The following is an 18411-nucleotide window of genomic DNA, read 5'->3' as shown; positions in this document are numbered from 1 at the left end:
CGATAACTAGAAGCCTCAGCTGGATTTTTGTCCGGCTTCAAAATTGGAACAACTTTGGCGTTTTTCTATTTATCTGGGAAGTATGCCAATTGAAAACATTTGTTAAATAAATTAACCAAAAAGGATAAAGAGCTCTCAGGAAGTTTTTTGATAAGTATGTAGAAAATACCATCATCACCCGGGGCTTTCATATTTTTAAATTTTCTAGTAATAGATCTCACTTCATCCAAATTAGTTCCCAACGAAGGATCAAAAACATTATCTTGGTTGAGAATGTCTTCGAAGCTTCGTGTAACCTGATCCTCAATTGGACTAGTGAGACCTAGACTAAAATTATGGGCACTCTCGAACTGCTGAGCAAGTTTCTGAGCCTTTTCGCCATTTGTTAATAAAATTTTATTTCCCTCTTTAAGCGCTGGAATTGGCTTTTGAGGTTGTTAAGAATTTTCGTTAATTTCAAAAGGGTTTCGAACTGGGATCCAACTTCGAGACATTATTCTCAAAGTTGGTATTTCTCAGAATAGCGAAACGTTTTTAATTTCATTTTGCAAATCTCGCCAAATAACTTTCAACGCGGGATCGCGAGTTCTTCAGTATTGCCTTCGTCTCACATTTTTAAGGCGGATCAGTAGCTGAAGATCGTCGTCAATAATAATGAAGTGGATTTTAATTTCACATTTAGGAATTGCAATTCCTCTGGCTTCGACAATTAAATTTGTCAAAGATACGAGCGCATTGTCAATATCACTTTTGGTATCCAAAGGAATATTAACATCAAAATTCCTATCGATATATGTTTTATATAAATCCCAATCAGCTCTATGATAATTAAAAGTAGAGCTGATTGGATTGTAAATGGTTTCTTGTGAGATTTCAAATGTCACAGGAAGGTGATCAGAGTCAAAGTCAGCATGAGTTACCAATTGGCCACACAGCTGACTTGAATCCGTTAAAACTAAATCAATTGTAGAAGGATTTCTTCTGGAAGAAAAACAAGTAGGGCCATTGGGATATTGAATAGTATAATATCCCGCAGAACAATCTTCAAATAAAATTTTGCCATTGGAATTGCTTTGAGCATTATTCCATGAACGGTGTTTGGCATTGAAGTCACCAATTACGAAGAATTTTGATTTGTTGCGAGTCAGAATTTGAAGATCAGCTTTCAACAAATTCTTTTGCTGCCCATTGCATTGAAAAGGCAAATAGGCTGCAATGAAGGAAAATTGACCAAAATTTGTTTCAACAGAAACTCCCAAGGTTTCAAAAACTTTGGTATCAAACGAAGAAAATAATTTATGTTTGATACGTCTATTAATGACGATGGCGACCCCACCACAGGCGCTGTCAAGACGATCATTTCTGTAGATAAAATAATTTGGATCTCTTTTAATGGAGAGTCCTGGTTTTAAATAGGTTTCAGTTATAATGGCAATATGCACATTATGAACTGTTAGGAAGTTGAATAATTCATCTTCTTTACCCTTTAGAGAGCGGGCATTCCAATTTAGAACTTTCACACAATTATTTGGATCCATTGAAACGGAGTCCGATAACAATTTTTTGTGTGTACTTTATACCAACCTGAACAGCTTCTGGTATGGTATTTGCTTTGAACATTGCATCCTGAATCGGCAACATGACCGTTATTTTCCGTTGGGACATGGGTATAAACCTCATTTTGAGAAGAGAAATTTTGTCTACCAGCAGCGATGTTTGCATACGTAGGTACATTCGAAAAATTGGAATTTACTGAAGTGCTTGCTACCCGTTGACGAGCGGCAAAATTTGTTTGTGAATTGTGGTGGGTATGAATTGCTCGACCGGTAACTGGTTTCGAAATTTGAGCGTTTGAAAAATTTCTACCCGTCGAATCTGGGATCCGATTGGAATTTCCTGTCATCAATTTTGCACGGGAATTCAAAACTTTTTTGCGTGAAGGGCATTCCCAGAAATTGGATTTATGAATGCCCCCACAATTTGCACATTTAAATTTATTGGAATCTTCTCTCACAGGACATGCGTCCTTGGCGTGAGAGGTTCTACCACAAATCATGCATTTAGCATCCATGTGACAATGTTTGGTTCCATGACCCCACTTCTGGCACTTACGGCACTGGGTGGGGTTTTGAATTTCCCCAGGCCTGCGGAAATGTTCCCATGTAACACGGACATGAGACATAATACAGGCCTTTTCAAACTTTTCATATTATTTAGTTCACTTTTGTTAAAATGAACTAAATAAAATTCTTGAGAAATGCCCTCTGGGAAGTACCAGAGTGGGATTTCTTTTCATCTTAATTACTTGGACTGGTGAAAATCCAAGTAATTGAGAAATTTCAATTTAATCTCATCCAGTGATTTATCATCACTGGAGACCTTTCAAGACGACTTTGAACATTCGCTCAGTTTTGTCGTCGTATGTGAAGAATTTATGGCGCTTCTCAGTTAAATACTGAAGAAGACGTTTGCGATCGTCAAAGGATCCCGGCAAAACGCGGCAGTCACCCTTCCTAGCAATCTGAAATGAAACCTTGATCCCCTGAAGGTTACTCAAAATCTCATTCCGAAGCCAGTAAGCTTTCCGGCAACAGATACCACAATTGGCGGAATCCTTTGCTTTTTCGCATGAATCGAATCACCTGGGCTAGAGGTATATTCGATTTGCTCAATTTCATCATTAATCAAATCGAACTGATTGCTCAGTTCAATTGGAGAATTATTTCCGATATTAGAGTTAGAAGGAATATCTGAATTCTCCAGCTTCCTTCTATTTTTTCCGCGCTTAGGCAGGACGGTCTTGAAACCTTGTTTCTTTGAAGGAAGTGGAGAATTCAGAGACTCCCCCTTCCTCTTGTTTTTATTAATACTCATTGCTGAGCGTGGAGACGTGACCTTCTAAGAGGTTTTTTCCCAGAACGGTGTCCCTGCAGGATTACCACCGCTTGTCGGAATTTTACTTCCGCAAACGGGTCCAACGTAAAGCGAAGGCACGGGTCCTTGCAAAGATCGTAACGGGATCAGTGGGTACAAATAGCGCTAAGAAGCACCGTTGAAATTAAAACAGCCTCGGGTAGTATTAAAAACTTCCTTCCGCAAAGAGAGAAAGAACCGCACAGCACGAAAGCACGATGCGGTCTGATAGTGTTATGTTAATGACCTGCTACATTCAGGGATATGTCATTTTCAGGGAAATGTCATATTCTGGGATATGTGTATCGGAAAGTATCATTTTTGGGAAATATCATTTTCGTTAAAGTCATTTTTGGGGAAATGTTATTACCGGGAAAATGTTATTGTCGAGGATTTGCTATTTTTTGAGGAATTCGGGCAATTTGTTTTCGGAGCATTGTACAATGTCAAAGAACCTCGGATGTACTAAATAAGAGGGATTTTAAATTAAGTCGTTTTCTAAACAATACCCAAAGCCAATACCACCCCCCCCCCATTCCAAAAGTCCCTTCCAGCCGCTATATAATAGTCTCATTTGGGTAGAGACTACGTGTTTATGTGTTTGGTTTGAATTGACCCATGCGATAAAAAGGTATACTAAACTGTTCGTTTAATAAATATACAATATTTCTCATTCAGCTATGACACTCTTACCCTGTCTGATATAGTCTTCCTTAGACAGATAATATGGATTATAATATTTGGTGGACATCGATAAATGGGTTCAGAAGTCATGCTGAATTGATCGATAGCTAAAAAATACCCCTCTCCCACACCCTCGTCCTTTTAAAATGACTTACTTATATCCACTAAAATCTCTTCCTTAGGACAGACAATATTTGACACAAATTTGATTCAAATCGGTCGTGAGGCTCAAAATTTACATTGAGTTAATCGATTGCTAAACAATACCCCTCCCTCCCAACTCTCCCTCTTCTGTAAAGAGCATCCCTAACCACCTATCGTCGACTCCTAAAGCTAAAGAATGTATCTTCCAACTTTGGTTGAAATCGGCCAAAGGGTTCAGAAGTTACACTGAGTTGATCGATAACTAAGCAATACACCTCCCCCCACACCCTCTCTTTTATCCAAAGAGCAGGCTCAACCCCCCTATCGTCCCCTCCTTAAGATAAAGAATTTGTGTTCCAAATTTGGTTGAAATCGTCCAAGGGGTTTAGAAGTTACACTGAGTTGATCGATAACTAAGCAATTCTCCACCCCTCACACCCTCCCCTTTTTCCAAAGAGCATGCTTAACCCCATATCGCCCCTTGCTTAAAATAAAGAATTTGTGTTCCAAATTTGGTTGAAATCGGCCAAGGGGCTCAGAAGTTACACTGAGTTGATCGATAACTAAGCAATACCCCTCCCCCTTTTCAAAAGAGCAGGCTCAACCCCCCTATCGTCCCATCCATAAGATGAAGAATTTGTGTTCCAAATTTGGTTGAAATCGGCCAAGGGGTTCAGAATTTACACTGAGTTGATCGATAACTAAGCAATACCCCTCCCCCCACACTCTCCCCCTTTTCCAAAGAGCGTGCTTAACCCCCCTATCGTCGTCTCCTTAACCTTCCGCAACTCGCTTCAACTTTCATAACACGAGTACTCGCATGTTATAAAAAGTACAACAGTCCAAAAATCCATTATATCGAAGCCAATTGAAATGATATCAACCGTGATTTATTCTGGTAAATAATAAGAGGATAGATACTCTAATTGAGGACATTTTTTGAGTTCAATGAATCTTCTGCTGGTCCTCCGGAAAATCCGGAACCAACGGAACACCGATGAAAATAGTCCATCTTCACAATAAATGGCGCAATGTTTCTTATAAGAATTCTAAAAACTACAATCCCATGTGGCCCTATGAGTCAAGAAAAAAAATGATGTAGAATTCTCCCACTGTGCGGCGCTAGTGTACATGAAAATACCAGTTTGGTTCGATATCTCAAGATCTATGGGATTTAGGAAATTTCCGTCTTCTACAAAGTTGTTCAAGGATTGGAAACCAAAGTTCAGAATTCAGCCGTAAGGCGGCGCTAGTGACTTATGTTTTTGGTCGTTCGAGATACGTTTTTAAAAAAACTAAACAATCGACCTGTCTGCTCGAGTGAAGAAATACGAATGAATTTTATTGTTAACTAATTATTATGGAACCTAGCTGGGGAATACTTTATGCTGATACTGGCAAGAACCATCAATCATGGGCGTCGGTCGCGGCTCCAATAACACCGGTGCGGAATGTGCAAGGTGTTGGTCTCCGGTTACGTCCGGTCCAATGTGGCTAGCTTAGAGTTGGACGCTAACAGTTGCCGTTCCAGCAATTTGACTCTGGTTGCATTTACGTCCGTAACTGGCCCCTCCTTGAAGTCCGAAACGTCCTCGTTTCCGGTAGGTTTGGCACGTTGCTTCTCATGGAAAATTTTTCTGCTCATATAAAATAAAATGGCGATTATAATGGCAAGCAGGCTGACGCCTGATAAAGACATTGACGTTAGTACGACAGAATTCATGGTTTTCTTAGAGAATCCAGATGATGTCTATTGTTGATGTGGATTTTTCGAAACTCATCTCAGGCTCTAGGTCTTTAATTTGGATATCCAAACCGTACAGTGGAACGATTGATAACTGACCTGTTTTATACCATTCTTTGTTGGTGAATTCCAACCCATCGATATAGATAGTACAAAGTTATGGTATTCTATTAAAAATGTGCCAGTTAGAGTTCTGTTATGTATTCCACAAGAAGTAATGATCTCTTGGTTTTGATTTGCTTGACGACCAAATGATTTGGGGTTAATGGTTTTACCACCGATACTTGGCTTACTTCCTTAAATGAGCAGTTTGCTGGTTTTCCGTTGAGAAGCATTGAGAAACAGCCATCGTTTGTCGAGTTTTGAAGGTTTTCCAAGCTACAGATGTGGTTGCGTCCTATTTCCTGGCAGGGTTTGTTGATGAAGTAGAGATTGAAATCGTTGATGATTGCTATGGTTGCCGGTACCTTCAGCGTCCTATCTTTAATTATCAAAGGTTCTAGTAAGAGAGTTTTATAGGCAAGAGTTTCGAGCGAGGGAATTTCAATTACAAAAATAATCTTAGTTTCATTATGGAAGCTGCTTATTTCAAGGAATTCGTACATTTGATCTACGGTTTCTACGTTAAGCTTTTTGGGTTTCAAATTGTTGTATTATAATTTTTAATTCATCAGAGTCAAAATATCTTTGGAAATAACTCTTAATTTGGCTAGCTGTACTATTTCAAAAATGGTTCTAAAGTGATCATTTACATTATCAATTAAAATATTGGTTTTAGAATGTCTTGTAGAATTATCAAATTTTTCGCTACACCTGAACTAGTTCGAGAATCTATTAGACTTCGTTTGATTTGATCATGGTCCTTTTCTAACTGTCTGATAATTCTATTCATCCTATCTTGAAGTTGGCTATTGATTTGGACTTGTTCGTTATTTTCGTTTATCAAAATTTCGTTATTGGACTCTAACTTTCTGATATTCTCCGAAATTTTTATTAGATCATTATCGTCCAGATTGCCTGTTATTTGTTTTAGAGTAGAACCGAGAAAATTGAACAATCCTCGTCTGTTTCTATGTCTTGGCATTAGGTTGTGAAACAGAGTTTGAGTATTGCTAAATTTTGACTCAAGCATTTTGGTTATATCTGTATAATTTTCAAAACTTTTGATTCCTTGAAGGATAATTTCGAGCTTTGCAAGAATTGGTTCGTATCGTTTCAAGTCAATTGTGTGGTAAATTTGATTTTTACAAAGGTTTTCCCAATGTCTAGTGTTAATAAACCAGGATTTCGTTGGAGATCGGTTATTTGGATGCTAGGGAGGATCTTGCTGTAGATGAAGAGATGATCACGGCGAAAATGATGAGCGTGGTAGCCTTCATATTGTTGTCCTAAAATTAGAAAAACTTTTATTAGTGAAAAATAACTAAATTTATTCTGGTTTAGTACGATAGCTTAAAGCAAAGATGGATTATTTAGAATGGAATTTGTATAGTGATAGGGTTTAATTGGATTAGTGCTAGCAGGTTGACTATCTGGTTTAGGAGTTATTGCGATTTGTAATTAAGCTTGGAAAAGTTGAGCAAGTGCTGGGATATGTCCAAGCAGTACGTTCTGCGTAAAGGAATATTCTTACAGTATTGTATATAGTTAGCCTTTCACTTGAAGTATTCCTATTCTCTGATTCGACGAAGAGCTTCTTTATGTAACTTCCTTTGATTTTCATCAAGGAACGTCTGTTGTCCGTCCTCCCTGGCGACTACGACAGGGGTGAAGTTATCCTGTCTCTTGTTTTTTACTCCGTGTCGTTTGGTGAACGCCAGTTGACCTACATCCAGAGGTGGGGGGTTTTCTCGAATTTGGTTTCTTTGAGCATTTTGGTTACGTTGGATTTGTGAGATTTGGTGCACAGCTTCGTCATAGATTTTATTCCGAGCTTCTAACATTCTCTCACGATCCAATGGCCTTTCTTCGTCGTCTTTTATCCCGTAGAATATCTCTCGTGGTTTCATGTTGGTAGCTGAATGTATGCTATTGTTGTAAAGAGTACAGGAAATAAGGAACATTTCTTTGACAGTGACATTCGGGTACCTATGTTTATTACATTTAAATATTTCGGCTATTGTAGAATGGAAGCGTTCTACGATGCCATTGGTTTCACTACGATCAACGGGAGTAAAATATTGTTGGACGTTCAAATCTGCGAGTATGCCTCTTAGTTCAATGGACTTTATAGCCGGTTCGTTATCTGAAACTATTAGCTGAGGAGTTCCATACAAGGCAAAGTATTTCAGTATAGCTTTTCTGATATCCGGAATAGCTCTAGATTTTATGGGGATGAGGCTTCCAAATCTAGTTAATTTGTCGACTACCGACAAAAATAAGTAGGGTTGCGAAATGAAAACATCGATATGGATGATATCCAATGGTTTTTAGGGATGGGAGTTTCGCCATGTTTTATCTTATACGGTTTCCTCTCGTACTTGGCTTTATTGCAAATTTGGCATAAGATAATAAATTTCCTAATCTTAGTCTTAAGGTTAGGAAATAATAACGTCTAATCATTTCGGCGTAATTTTCTTTGATGCCTCGATGTGAGGTTTCATGGGTTTGTTCTATGAGCGAATCTTGCTCTTGAATATTAGTTACATCTGTTAACATTTTCTGCGATATCTTGATCTTGAAGATTTTATGTCTACTAAAGTAATTTTTATAGACAATTTGGATAGTTGGAATCAAGCTTTCGGGGCAAAGTATGCAATTTTGTTTTGATGGGTCCATGCATTCCCGGAAGATTCGAATCATTAATGGAACTCCAAAATTTAGTTTGGTAATGATTCGTCTATGAACTCTCGGAAAGATTTCCTCATAGGTTTCAGAATCTTCAGTGCCGATTTTCAAAATAATCTGATTGCGAAAGAAGTTAATGGGACGTTCGGTGCATTCGATGAATTCTGACACGTCAGTATCTGCCGAATGAATTGAACTTGAATCGGATGATTCTTCGTTTACATTTATTTCAGGTATTCTAGACAAAGCATCTGCCGACATTTTGTCTCCCTGGCCGGTGTTTTATTTCAAAATCGTATTCGGATAACTGAAGTCTCCATTTTACGAGTTTTGTGTTTGGGGTTTTTAAATTTAGGGCATATGTTAAAGGCTGGTGGTCAGTATAGAGTGTGAACTTCTTACCAAAGAGATACAGGCGGAAGTATCGAGTTGCCCATACAATGGCCAACAATTCCTTTTCAATGGCCGAATAATTCTCTTCGGACTTGGTCAATGTTCTCGAGGCGTAAGCTATGGGTCTATCCGCTCCGATAGGTCCCTGCGATAGCACCGCTCCTAGGGCGAAATTGCTCGCATCCGTAGTTAAAACGAATGGCTTATCGAAGTCGGGATACTGCAAAATGTTACTATGAGTCAGTAGACTTTTGCAGGTTTCAAAGGTTTTCATAAACAAAGGCGTGTGCTCTACGGATTCTCCTTTGCGTAGTTGGGCGGTTAATGGTTTCGTGATTTTGGCGAAATCAGGGACAAACCGCCTGTAGTAGCCAAGAATTCCTAAAAACCCTTTTAGTTCGGTTTGATTTTTTTGGAATAGGCCATTTAAGAATGGCATTGATTTTATCAGGATTTGGTTTCACACCTTGGTCGGTGACAATGTGACCAAGAAATGCTACTTCTTTCTTTAGGAATTCACTCTTATCGAGTTGAATTTTCAAGTTAACATTCTTGAGAGCTAGGAAAACTTTATTTAAGTTTTCAATGTGCTCTTGCAGAGAAGTTGAAAAAGACAATTATGTCGTCCATGTACACAAGACAACATTTGCCTAATAAATTTCGTAAAACATTATCCATGACGCGCTGAAATGTTGCAGGCGCGTTCTTTAACCCAAACGGCATGCGAAGGTATTCGTATAATCCATGTTCAACGCTAAACGCCGTTTTTGACACATCATCAGGATGAACTTCTACCTGATGGAAACCCGAGGTGAGGTCCAGCGTCGTGAAGTACTGACACCTACCAAGTTTGTCCAAAATCTCAGTGATATTTGGTAGCGGGTATCTGTCGTCTATTGTCTTATCGTTTAGTTTACGATAATCGACAACTAAACGCCATTTTGTTTGCCTGAGGCATCCGCCTTTTGGACAACCCAAATTGGTGAGCACCAAGGGGATGTGCTAGGCCGTATAATGCCTTGAGCTAACATTTCGTTTATTTGATCTTGTACCTCTTGCTTATGGCAATAGGGGTACCGATAGCTCTTCGCATGGGTAGGGATTTCATCCCTGGTTTCAATTTTGTGCTTGATTGCGTTAGTGAAGGTCAAGTCATTGCCTTTAATGAAGAAAACGTCCTGATATTTAGAAATAAGATTTAGAAGTTTATCCCTTTCTTCTCCATTAAGATGATCGATACGAAGTTGATTTCTCAATTTCGGGTTAATTGGAGCGGGATCAAAGCGGCATTCATTTTTAGACGTTGTGTTCAATTTACGTTCTTCAAAATTATTCAATTCAGAGGGAATTAAACAGTTTGGGTTGCATTTCACGGTGAAATTGCAACAGTTTTTCAATAAAATGTGGGCTTTATTATGGTCAGCCCTATACAGACCTGGTACAATCATCACATCTTGTGTTGGGTATTCGATGTAAAAATCTCCATGACTAACTTTTGTATTCAAAACTACGGGAACTTCTTCGTGAGCATTGAGAGATATCGAAAAAGAGTCAGGATATTTTCGTAACATTTGAATGGAATATTCCGGAAATTTTAATGTATTAGTGGAAGTCAATATTTCTACTCCTGAGGCTCTTAAGGGACTCATATCCTATAAGGCCATCGAAAAAGGAGTGGAATTTGAATAATTGGAAATCTAATGCAGGTTTATTTTGGAAAATGGTCAACCTTACTTTTTGATTAATTTCATATGAACCATTAATATTGTTCACACATGTAGGTTTACACTCAAAATTTGGCAAAACTTTGGCTGGATCAATATAATTCCTGTTGGCACCTGTGTCAATGAGGAATTTTAGCTGCTTCGTTTGTACTTGCACAACGATGTAGGGAAGAAAATTATTTACGTTTTGGTTTCCGCATCTGGGCCTGGTTGAAAATTTGAGTCGTCATGATATTCAACAGGATCTTCATATGGCTCATCTGTGTACTGATCGGAATTAGTGCAATATGGGAAAGTTTGGTCGGACTCATGTTGATCTTCGTGACAATTAATTCTCATGTTGCCTTGGGGTGGGTTGTTCTGTCTGAAGTTTGAGGAAGATTGGGGTTCGAATTTAATTGCGTTCTGCAATTGACCGTTATGCTGGTTCTGATTTTGAGGTTTGAAATTATTTTGATAGTATGGGCGATAATTCGGGTTGTAATTTGGTTGAGCCCTAAAATTATTTTGGTATCTATTGAAATTTCCACTTTGCTGAGGCGGGGCTCTGTTAGTGTTATTCGGAAGAAACTGAAGTTTTGGAAATTTTTCTCTCTTGCGCTGAGCAGCGTTAAATTGATCAAGCGCACGTTGATAAGCTAACAGAAGAGTAGTAGGGCATGTAGTTCTAACGAGTGTGGAATATGGCTCGACGAGGCCATCAATAAATGAATTGAGGATCATGTCTTCATAACTGCAGGAAAGGGTTTGAATATTTCTGTTCAAGTCAGGATCTAAGGCTAGCTTTGCAACAATATCCGATAATAATTCACGGCTTTCGTTATAAAAGGTCGTTATATTCTTGTTGCCTTGTTTTAAATAGCAAATCTGGGTTACAAGGCTAGAAAGATCTCGTTTATCACCAAAGTACTCGATAAGTACTTTTTTGATAATATTCCAATCGCAAGGGGTGTGTCGCGCTTCAAGAGCTTCACTGGCCTCCTCTGTTATCTTGTCCCTAATAATACTTGTCCAAAGAGGTAACACCATAGTGACATCTGCTGCTGATGGACATAATTGCTTTGCGTGATCGAGTTTTTCTTCAACGGACGCGATCCAGGTGGCTAATGATTTTTATCTCCTTTATATGGGACAATTAGTTTGATTGCATCTGGCACTCTAGATGGGTTAAATGAGGAAGTAGGATTGGAAGGCAATCTTACTCTAGACTCTACTTCACTTTCATAATTTGAACGGGGACGGGATGATAGAGCTTCAATTTGTAGTCTCTGTTGCTCAATTTGGGCTGTAAGAGCCTCAATTTGTTGTGTAATTTCCTCAGACATTCTCCTTGTAATCATTCACTTAATATTCACAAATATTTTATCTAACGATTTTAGGGATTTATTGTTAATTCACTTTCACTGTTTCACTTATTATCACTATTAATCGATAATGTTGTTGATAGATTCGTTTACTTACAGTTAGTTTTCCGCGATGAACCGTCGCGAGGGGGATAGGTTGATTAAGTTGATCCGCAGGCTTTCGCTTGATGAGTGCTGGATATCGTCTCGAATCTTCAATAATCCGTCGAAGATGCCTCCTGTCGGTGACGTTATTCCCACGTTCTTCCAGTTGGCGGGCGATTTCACTTTTCACTTATCACAACCGAAAACTACCGGATCCTACCGACTGCGCCACTTATGTTTTTGGTCGTTCGAGATACGTTTTTAAAAAAACTAAACAATCGACCTGTCTGCTCGAGTGAAGAAATACGAATGAATTTTATTGTTAACTAATTATTATGGAACCTAGCTGGGGAATACTTTATGCTGATACTGGCAAGAACCATCAATCATGGGGCGTCGGTCGCGGCTCCAATAACACCGGTGCGGAATGTGCAAGGTGTTGGTCTCCGGTTACGTCCGGTCCAATGTGGCTAGCTTAGAGTTGGACGCTAACAGTTGCCGTTCCAGCAATTTGACTCTGGTTGCATTTACGTCCGTAACTAGTGTATATGAGTTATTAGTTTGGTTAGATATCTCGGGATCTGTGGGAATTAGAAAGTTGCCGTCTTCTACAAAGTTGTTCGAGGATTAGAATCCAATATATTGAGAAGCTAATTAGTTTGAAATTCATCCGCAATGTGGCGCTACTGTATATGAGAGATCAGTTTGGTTTGATATCTCAGGATCTATTGGTTTTGGAAAGTTGCCATTTTCTATAAAGTTGTTCGAGCATTGGAAACCCATATGTTGAGAAACTGTTTAGTTCAGAATTGAGCCGTAAGGCGGCGCTAGTGTATATGAGAGATCAGTTTAGTTCGATATCTCGGGATCATTGGGATTCAGTAAATTGCCGTTTTCTACAACGTTGTTCGAGTACAGAGAACCAATATGTTGAGAAACTGAATAATTTATAATTCATCCGCAAGGAGGCGTTACTGTATATGAGAGATCAGTTCTTCGATATCTCGGGATCTGTGGGATTTAGAAAGTTGCCGTCTTCGACAAAGTTGTTCGAGGATTGGAAATCAATATGTTGAGAAGCTAATTTGTTTATAATTCATCCGCAAGGTGGCGCTACTGTATTTGAGAGATCAGTTTGGTTCGATATTTCAGGATCTATTGGATTTGGAAAGTTGCTATCTTCTATAAAGTTGTCCGAGCATTGGAAACCAATATATTGAGAAAACGTTAAGTTCATAATTAAGTCATAATGCGACGCTAGTTTATATGAGAGATCAGTTTAGTTCGATATTTCGGGATCTGTGACATTTAGAAAATTGCCGTCTTCAACAAAATTATTCGAGTTCGAGGACTGGAAACCAATATTTTGAAAAATAGAATAATTGAAAATTCATCCGCAAGGAGGTGCTAGTTCATATGAGATATCAGTTCTTCGATATCTTGGGATCTGGGGGATTTAGAAAATTGCCGTTTTCTACAAAGTTGTTCGGGGATTGGAAACCAATATGTTGGAATATTGTGAAGTTGAAAATTCATTCGTAGAGTAGTGATAGTACATGTGAGACCACCAGTTTGATTATATAACCCCGGATCTGTGATATTAGAGAGTGGCCGTCTTCTTCACAGCTGCTCGAGGATGAAAACCATTATTCTGAAAAACTGTTTAGTTTGGATTACATCCGCTGGGTGGTGATATATGGATCAACCAGTTTTGTTAGATGTCGCAGGATATTTAAAAGTGCCGTCATTTACAGTTATTTGGGATTTGAAAACCAATGTGTTCAGAAAAGTGTGTCATATAACTAACGTTTCTGCCTCATACACAGGATGCCTTGGGTTCGAGGTGGCCACCTACGGCCATAGGTGAGTGAGAACTGCGAATTAACTCCAAGATTATTGTCAGAAATGGTTTAGAAAAAAATGTGCTGCTCTAGGACAAACTTTCCAAAACGACAATTTTCACGGACGCTCAGGATTATAAGGAAGGCCGGCCAATGGTCACCTACGGTTATAGCAGAATAACATCTGTGGAATTTCTCAAAAATCACCATCAGAAATGGTTGGTGGTCACCTGCGGTCATAGCAGTGTGAGAAATGTGTTTTAGCTCAAACATCCCCATCAGAAATGGTTTAGAAAAAAATGCGCTACTCGCGGACGAAGTTCCAGAATGACCATTTTTACGGACGTTCCGGATTATAAGGAAAGCCGTCTGGTGGCCACCTACGGTTATAGCAGAGTAAGAACTGTGGAATATCTCCAAAATCACCATCAGAAATGGTTTAGAAAAAATTGCACTGCTCTAGGACAAACTTAAAAAATGACCATTTTTACGGACGTTCCGGATTTTCCGGAAGGTCGCCAGGTGACCACCTACGGTCATAGGTGAGTGAGAACTGCGAATCAACTCCAATAATTTTTTGAGGAATACATGGTGGTTTAGAGCAAATTGGTCAACTGACTAAAAAGTTATCTAATTTTTACTCAATGTGTTGTACTTTTTACAACGGTGCGAGTCCCGGAAGATTAAGATACAGAATGTGGGTTCCAAATTTGATTAAAATCGGTAAATGGGTTCAGAAGTTATGCTGGAACATACATACAAACATACAAACATTCAGTTTTTTATATATAGATTTACTTATACTCCATCGTATGGTTGGGATTTATTTCATCCCATCAATATAAAAATCACTCAATGTAAAGTAATTAAACCTTCCGGGACTCGCACTGTTGTAAAAAGTACAACACCTTCGAAAAAAGCACGCTTGTAATCCAGGAGCAAGCGAGTTCCGGAAGGTTTAAATTAATCATCCCACCAATTATGGGACTTTCAGCCTTTCTAGAGTTCAGCCTTATGCCTTTCGTAGGGCAAGTGACGCTAAGTGACTGCAATTCTCTTTAGATAAGTACGAGCTGTGTCAAGAACAAGATACTGAAGCCGGCCTTCTAGTTAAGGTCGAAATAGATATCTGTAAATATTACAACGTGGTGGGATTGAATGGAATAGTACTAAACTCGTCCGATGATAGGTGAAGACATTTCACTAAAAGAGCTTACTAATTTTACCTAGTCTTGTTTTTCATATTCCTATTTCGTCTTTCCAGAAATATGCTTCCATCTTCGAGAATGAACGGGTCGGAATGATCGAGCTGCCGTACCTAGGAGAGGAGAGACTGCAAAAGATGGGCATTCCGCTGGGACCTCGATTACGAATTCTCCAGGAGGCTCAGATATCACTGTGCCGCGACACCACACTCTGCATAGTCTAATAAAGTGCGAACGTTATTTGTTTTACAATTTACAAAACAGAAAAAAAAAACAAACATTTGTACTCAAACATCGTCATAATAACTTAGTAGCGCGCGACACAGTTCAACCGAGCCAAAGACTATCATCGATAAACTAACATTTTTTTTAGCGAACATTACTTCCGTCCCCAGTGCTAACCAGTGAACACCTCCGTCCGTTTTTTTATTCTACTTGTAGTATTTCTTTTTACATACATATGTAAGGAACTAAGAATTGCATATCATGACAGTTATTTGTGCGACATCGTTCCTTGGAACACCTATGGTTCTTGCTTCCAATACTCACGATGGAGCTTGTATTTTGTAAACGTACTGTTGAAATAAACGATTTTTAATTATCAAACGAAGCAAACGCCGAGGTATGTGGCTGCAGCATTATTCGGAAAGAACAAGTCAAAACATTCGTTCGGGTAGAAAGCGATAAGGATTCGATCGTGGTCGTTGTCGTCTACCACGTTCGTCGCAACCCATGCTCAGTCTACGATCAATCGATTTGCGGAAAGGACGTGATCAGTCCAATACTCAACATGAACAAACTTCAAACGATTGTCTTACTAGTCGGTGTAGTGGCTATTGCCCATGCGGAAGTGATTCCGTTTGAAAACTGCAAAGAAAGTGGTGAGTAGAATGTGTGAACACAACACGACAAGATTGTCCACCGGGATTTGATAAAACTAAGAATCGTGCCACTCGGTCTTATCAGCTGCAGGTCATAGTTCAATCGGTGCAACAATCTCATAATGTCTGTTCAGAAGTGAGTTGAATAAGAACAATAAACACTGCGTGGCTCTTTTTTTTCGTCTAAATCATAGTAAAATGTACGGTTCATGAAGTTCGTGTTGACCCCTGCCCGGAAGTTGCCCAGAATAAACCATGCGTGATGCTGAGAGGTTCGAATGCGACAATCGCGTTCGATTACACTCCGGAGTTCGACGCCCAGGTTGCCACGGCCAAAGCGTTCTGGACAGCGGCGATTGATCTTCCCTTCGCCGGGTTGGACAACGAAGCATGCAAATACACCCCGTGTCCTGTCGTAGCTGGGCAAAAACAGAGCTACTCGTACGATCTGCCCATTTTGAAGTCCTACCCAACGGTAAGTGAACTGTGAATGGATCGTGACGTCAGTAATTTTGATGATGATATTATTTTGTAGCGGCGATACAAAGTCAAGTGGCAGTTGCTCAATGAGGCCAACGAGATGTGCTGTTTTTTGATTGATATGGAGATCAAGAAGGGCCGCAAACATTAATTAGGATGATGTGTATTTCTTTATGTTTACTGGAAAAGTTTATAATTAAATGTTTCGTAAATGTAACTAATTAATTTTCAATTTTCGGAAAGTATTTGTAAATGTGTAAATAACTGTTGCACGTAATACACAAATTGCTTTGAAGGACGCAAAGTGTGTGGGTGAGTACAAGAACTCAGAATCTTCAAAATTCTCATATCTTTTGAATCTAGTGTTTAAGATGAAATGATACATATTTTTTTTCAAACAGCTTCTATTTTGGAAAAAAAAAGTAGATTGTATATGAACATAACGTAAGGAAGTTTTTGGTAATTTCACTGTTTTAGTTACATTTCTTCCCCGTGTTACAGATTTTATAACTGTTAAAGCTATAAAACGGGCAATTCATTTTTATTGGCAGTTATCAACTGCACATGTTTCCTCCTGGAAAAAGAAAAAAAAAACAAAAATGGTACGCTGCTATGATGTTGTAACAGAATTATTGAAGCAAATGAATTGATCAATACTTCTTTGATAAAAAAATCGAGTACAATCTTTAAATTTATAAATAATCAATTTCATTCATTTTTTTTATAACAGTCAACTGTCAAAAGCTTAAAACAGTTATACCGCTCAGTTTTATTTTCTGCAGATTTGAACTTCGAATAAATCACGAGAGTCAATTTTTTTCAATCGTTTTGATGTGCGAATGCGTCATTTTATCTACGGATCAATCCACTTTTCTTTGGCGCATTTAGATAATTTTGACAGTTTTGGAAACAAATCTCGCTTAACTTTTCAAAAGGACCTAAGTAACATTTTTTTCATGAATTAATTTGAATAGCGCAATCAACATAACAACATGAAAGCTATTGATTACGCTATTCAAATTAATTCATGAAAAAAATGTTACTTAGGTCCTTTTGAAAAGTTAAGCGAGAAATACTCATATACTGTTTGCCCATTGTTAAGGTTTACAGCTTTTGTCCATGGTTATACAAGAAATCCTTGAAGTACGGCTTAACAGTCTACACGCGTAACCAAAGGACTATCAACCAGTTTCAAATATGTTACATGCTCATTGTACTTCTTAGAATAGTCGGTGTTCACAGTAAATGTTCTGGCTCTCCAAAAACCCCTGGAGTAAGGCCTCAGTCATCCAAAAAATCTCTGGAATAAGATCTTAAGGTCTGCTTGCGTATCCAAAGGCCTAACGTGCAAATTCAAAAACGGTGCATGCTCTGTATGGTGCTTAGCATATATTGCGTCCACTGTATACGTTCCGGGTCACCCAAAAAATCTCTAGAGTAAGGTAGGTAAGAGTAAGGTCTTAAGATCTAAACACGTAACCAAAAGTCTATCGACTTGTTTCAAAAGTGGTGGTACATGCTCTTTGTGATTCTTCAAATAGAACGTCATTACTACATATGGTCTGTGCTATTCAAGTAATCTCTCGGATTAGTCCTCCTCCTTTTTTTTTCCTCGTTTGTCGGGTGAAGATCACTGCGTCCAGATTTTAGGACTATTGTGATATACCCTTTTACTGTGAAATACGCAAGTTATCTCAGTAACATGTTTGTCACTGAGATACCTTGGTATCGACTGAACTCAAGACCATCTATTATTGATGAATAGAGATCCTGAGTTACAGTATGTGACTCCCCATTCTGGCGAGACTAGCTTTATGAAGCCAACCACGTCCTTGGGGATAAGATCCATATGTCAGCAGGCCCTAAAAGGGCTTGCTGAGAACTTGAACCTACGTTGGGTGAGTGCACTGCAATAGCAGAGGATGTGTTCTGATGTTTCTCTCTCCTCGTCACAGAAGCGGCAATTTGAGGTTTGGATTGCTCCGATCTTTTGTAGATGGTATCTGCAGGGCAGTGTCCAGTTATTAGACCGGTGTAGATGTTGAGATCCCTTTTGTTGAGACCTAATAGTTGTTGGGTTTTCTTGGGGTTAATCGTTACGAGCCTTTTGGATTGGCTCGTATGGGGAAGTGCATTCCAGTTTGATGTGATTTGACTGACCATATAT

At 38.9% G+C, this 18411-nt stretch overlaps 2 protein-coding genes across 6 annotated transcripts in view; both read left to right on the top strand.

Annotated features, from left to right (window-relative positions):
• The window catches only part of LOC134227396 (putative uncharacterized protein DDB_G0277255), a 115692-nt gene extending 100194 nt beyond the window's left edge, over window positions 1-15498 (top strand). For all 5 annotated transcript variants that reach the window (XM_062708822.1, XM_062708824.1, XM_062708819.1 and 2 more), the window contains one exon: window positions 14943-15498. In XM_062708822.1, coding sequence (XP_062564806.1) covers window positions 14943-15107 — 165 coding nt within the window. In that variant the 3' untranslated portion in view covers window positions 15108-15498. The remainder of the gene's footprint in view (window positions 1-14942) is intronic.
• A 107-nt stretch (window positions 15499-15605) lies between these two features.
• LOC134227398 (MD-2-related lipid-recognition protein-like) lies at window positions 15606-16579 on the top strand. The gene is made up of 3 exons (XM_062708825.1): window positions 15606-15764; window positions 15959-16239; window positions 16300-16579. Exons 1-3 carry the CDS (start codon window positions 15674-15676, stop codon window positions 16393-16395), a joined length of 468 nt encoding a protein of 155 aa, XP_062564809.1. The 5' UTR covers window positions 15606-15673; the 3' UTR covers window positions 16396-16579.
• The last annotated feature ends 1832 nt before the right edge of the window (window positions 16580-18411 follow it).

This window comes from Armigeres subalbatus, chromosome 3 (assembly GCF_024139115.2).
Source record: "Armigeres subalbatus isolate Guangzhou_Male chromosome 3, GZ_Asu_2, whole genome shotgun sequence".
NCBI classification, from domain to species: domain Eukaryota; kingdom Metazoa; phylum Arthropoda; class Insecta; order Diptera; family Culicidae; genus Armigeres; species Armigeres subalbatus.
Note: the sequence above shows the minus strand (reverse complement) of the source record. Positions and strands in the feature narration are given on the sequence as shown.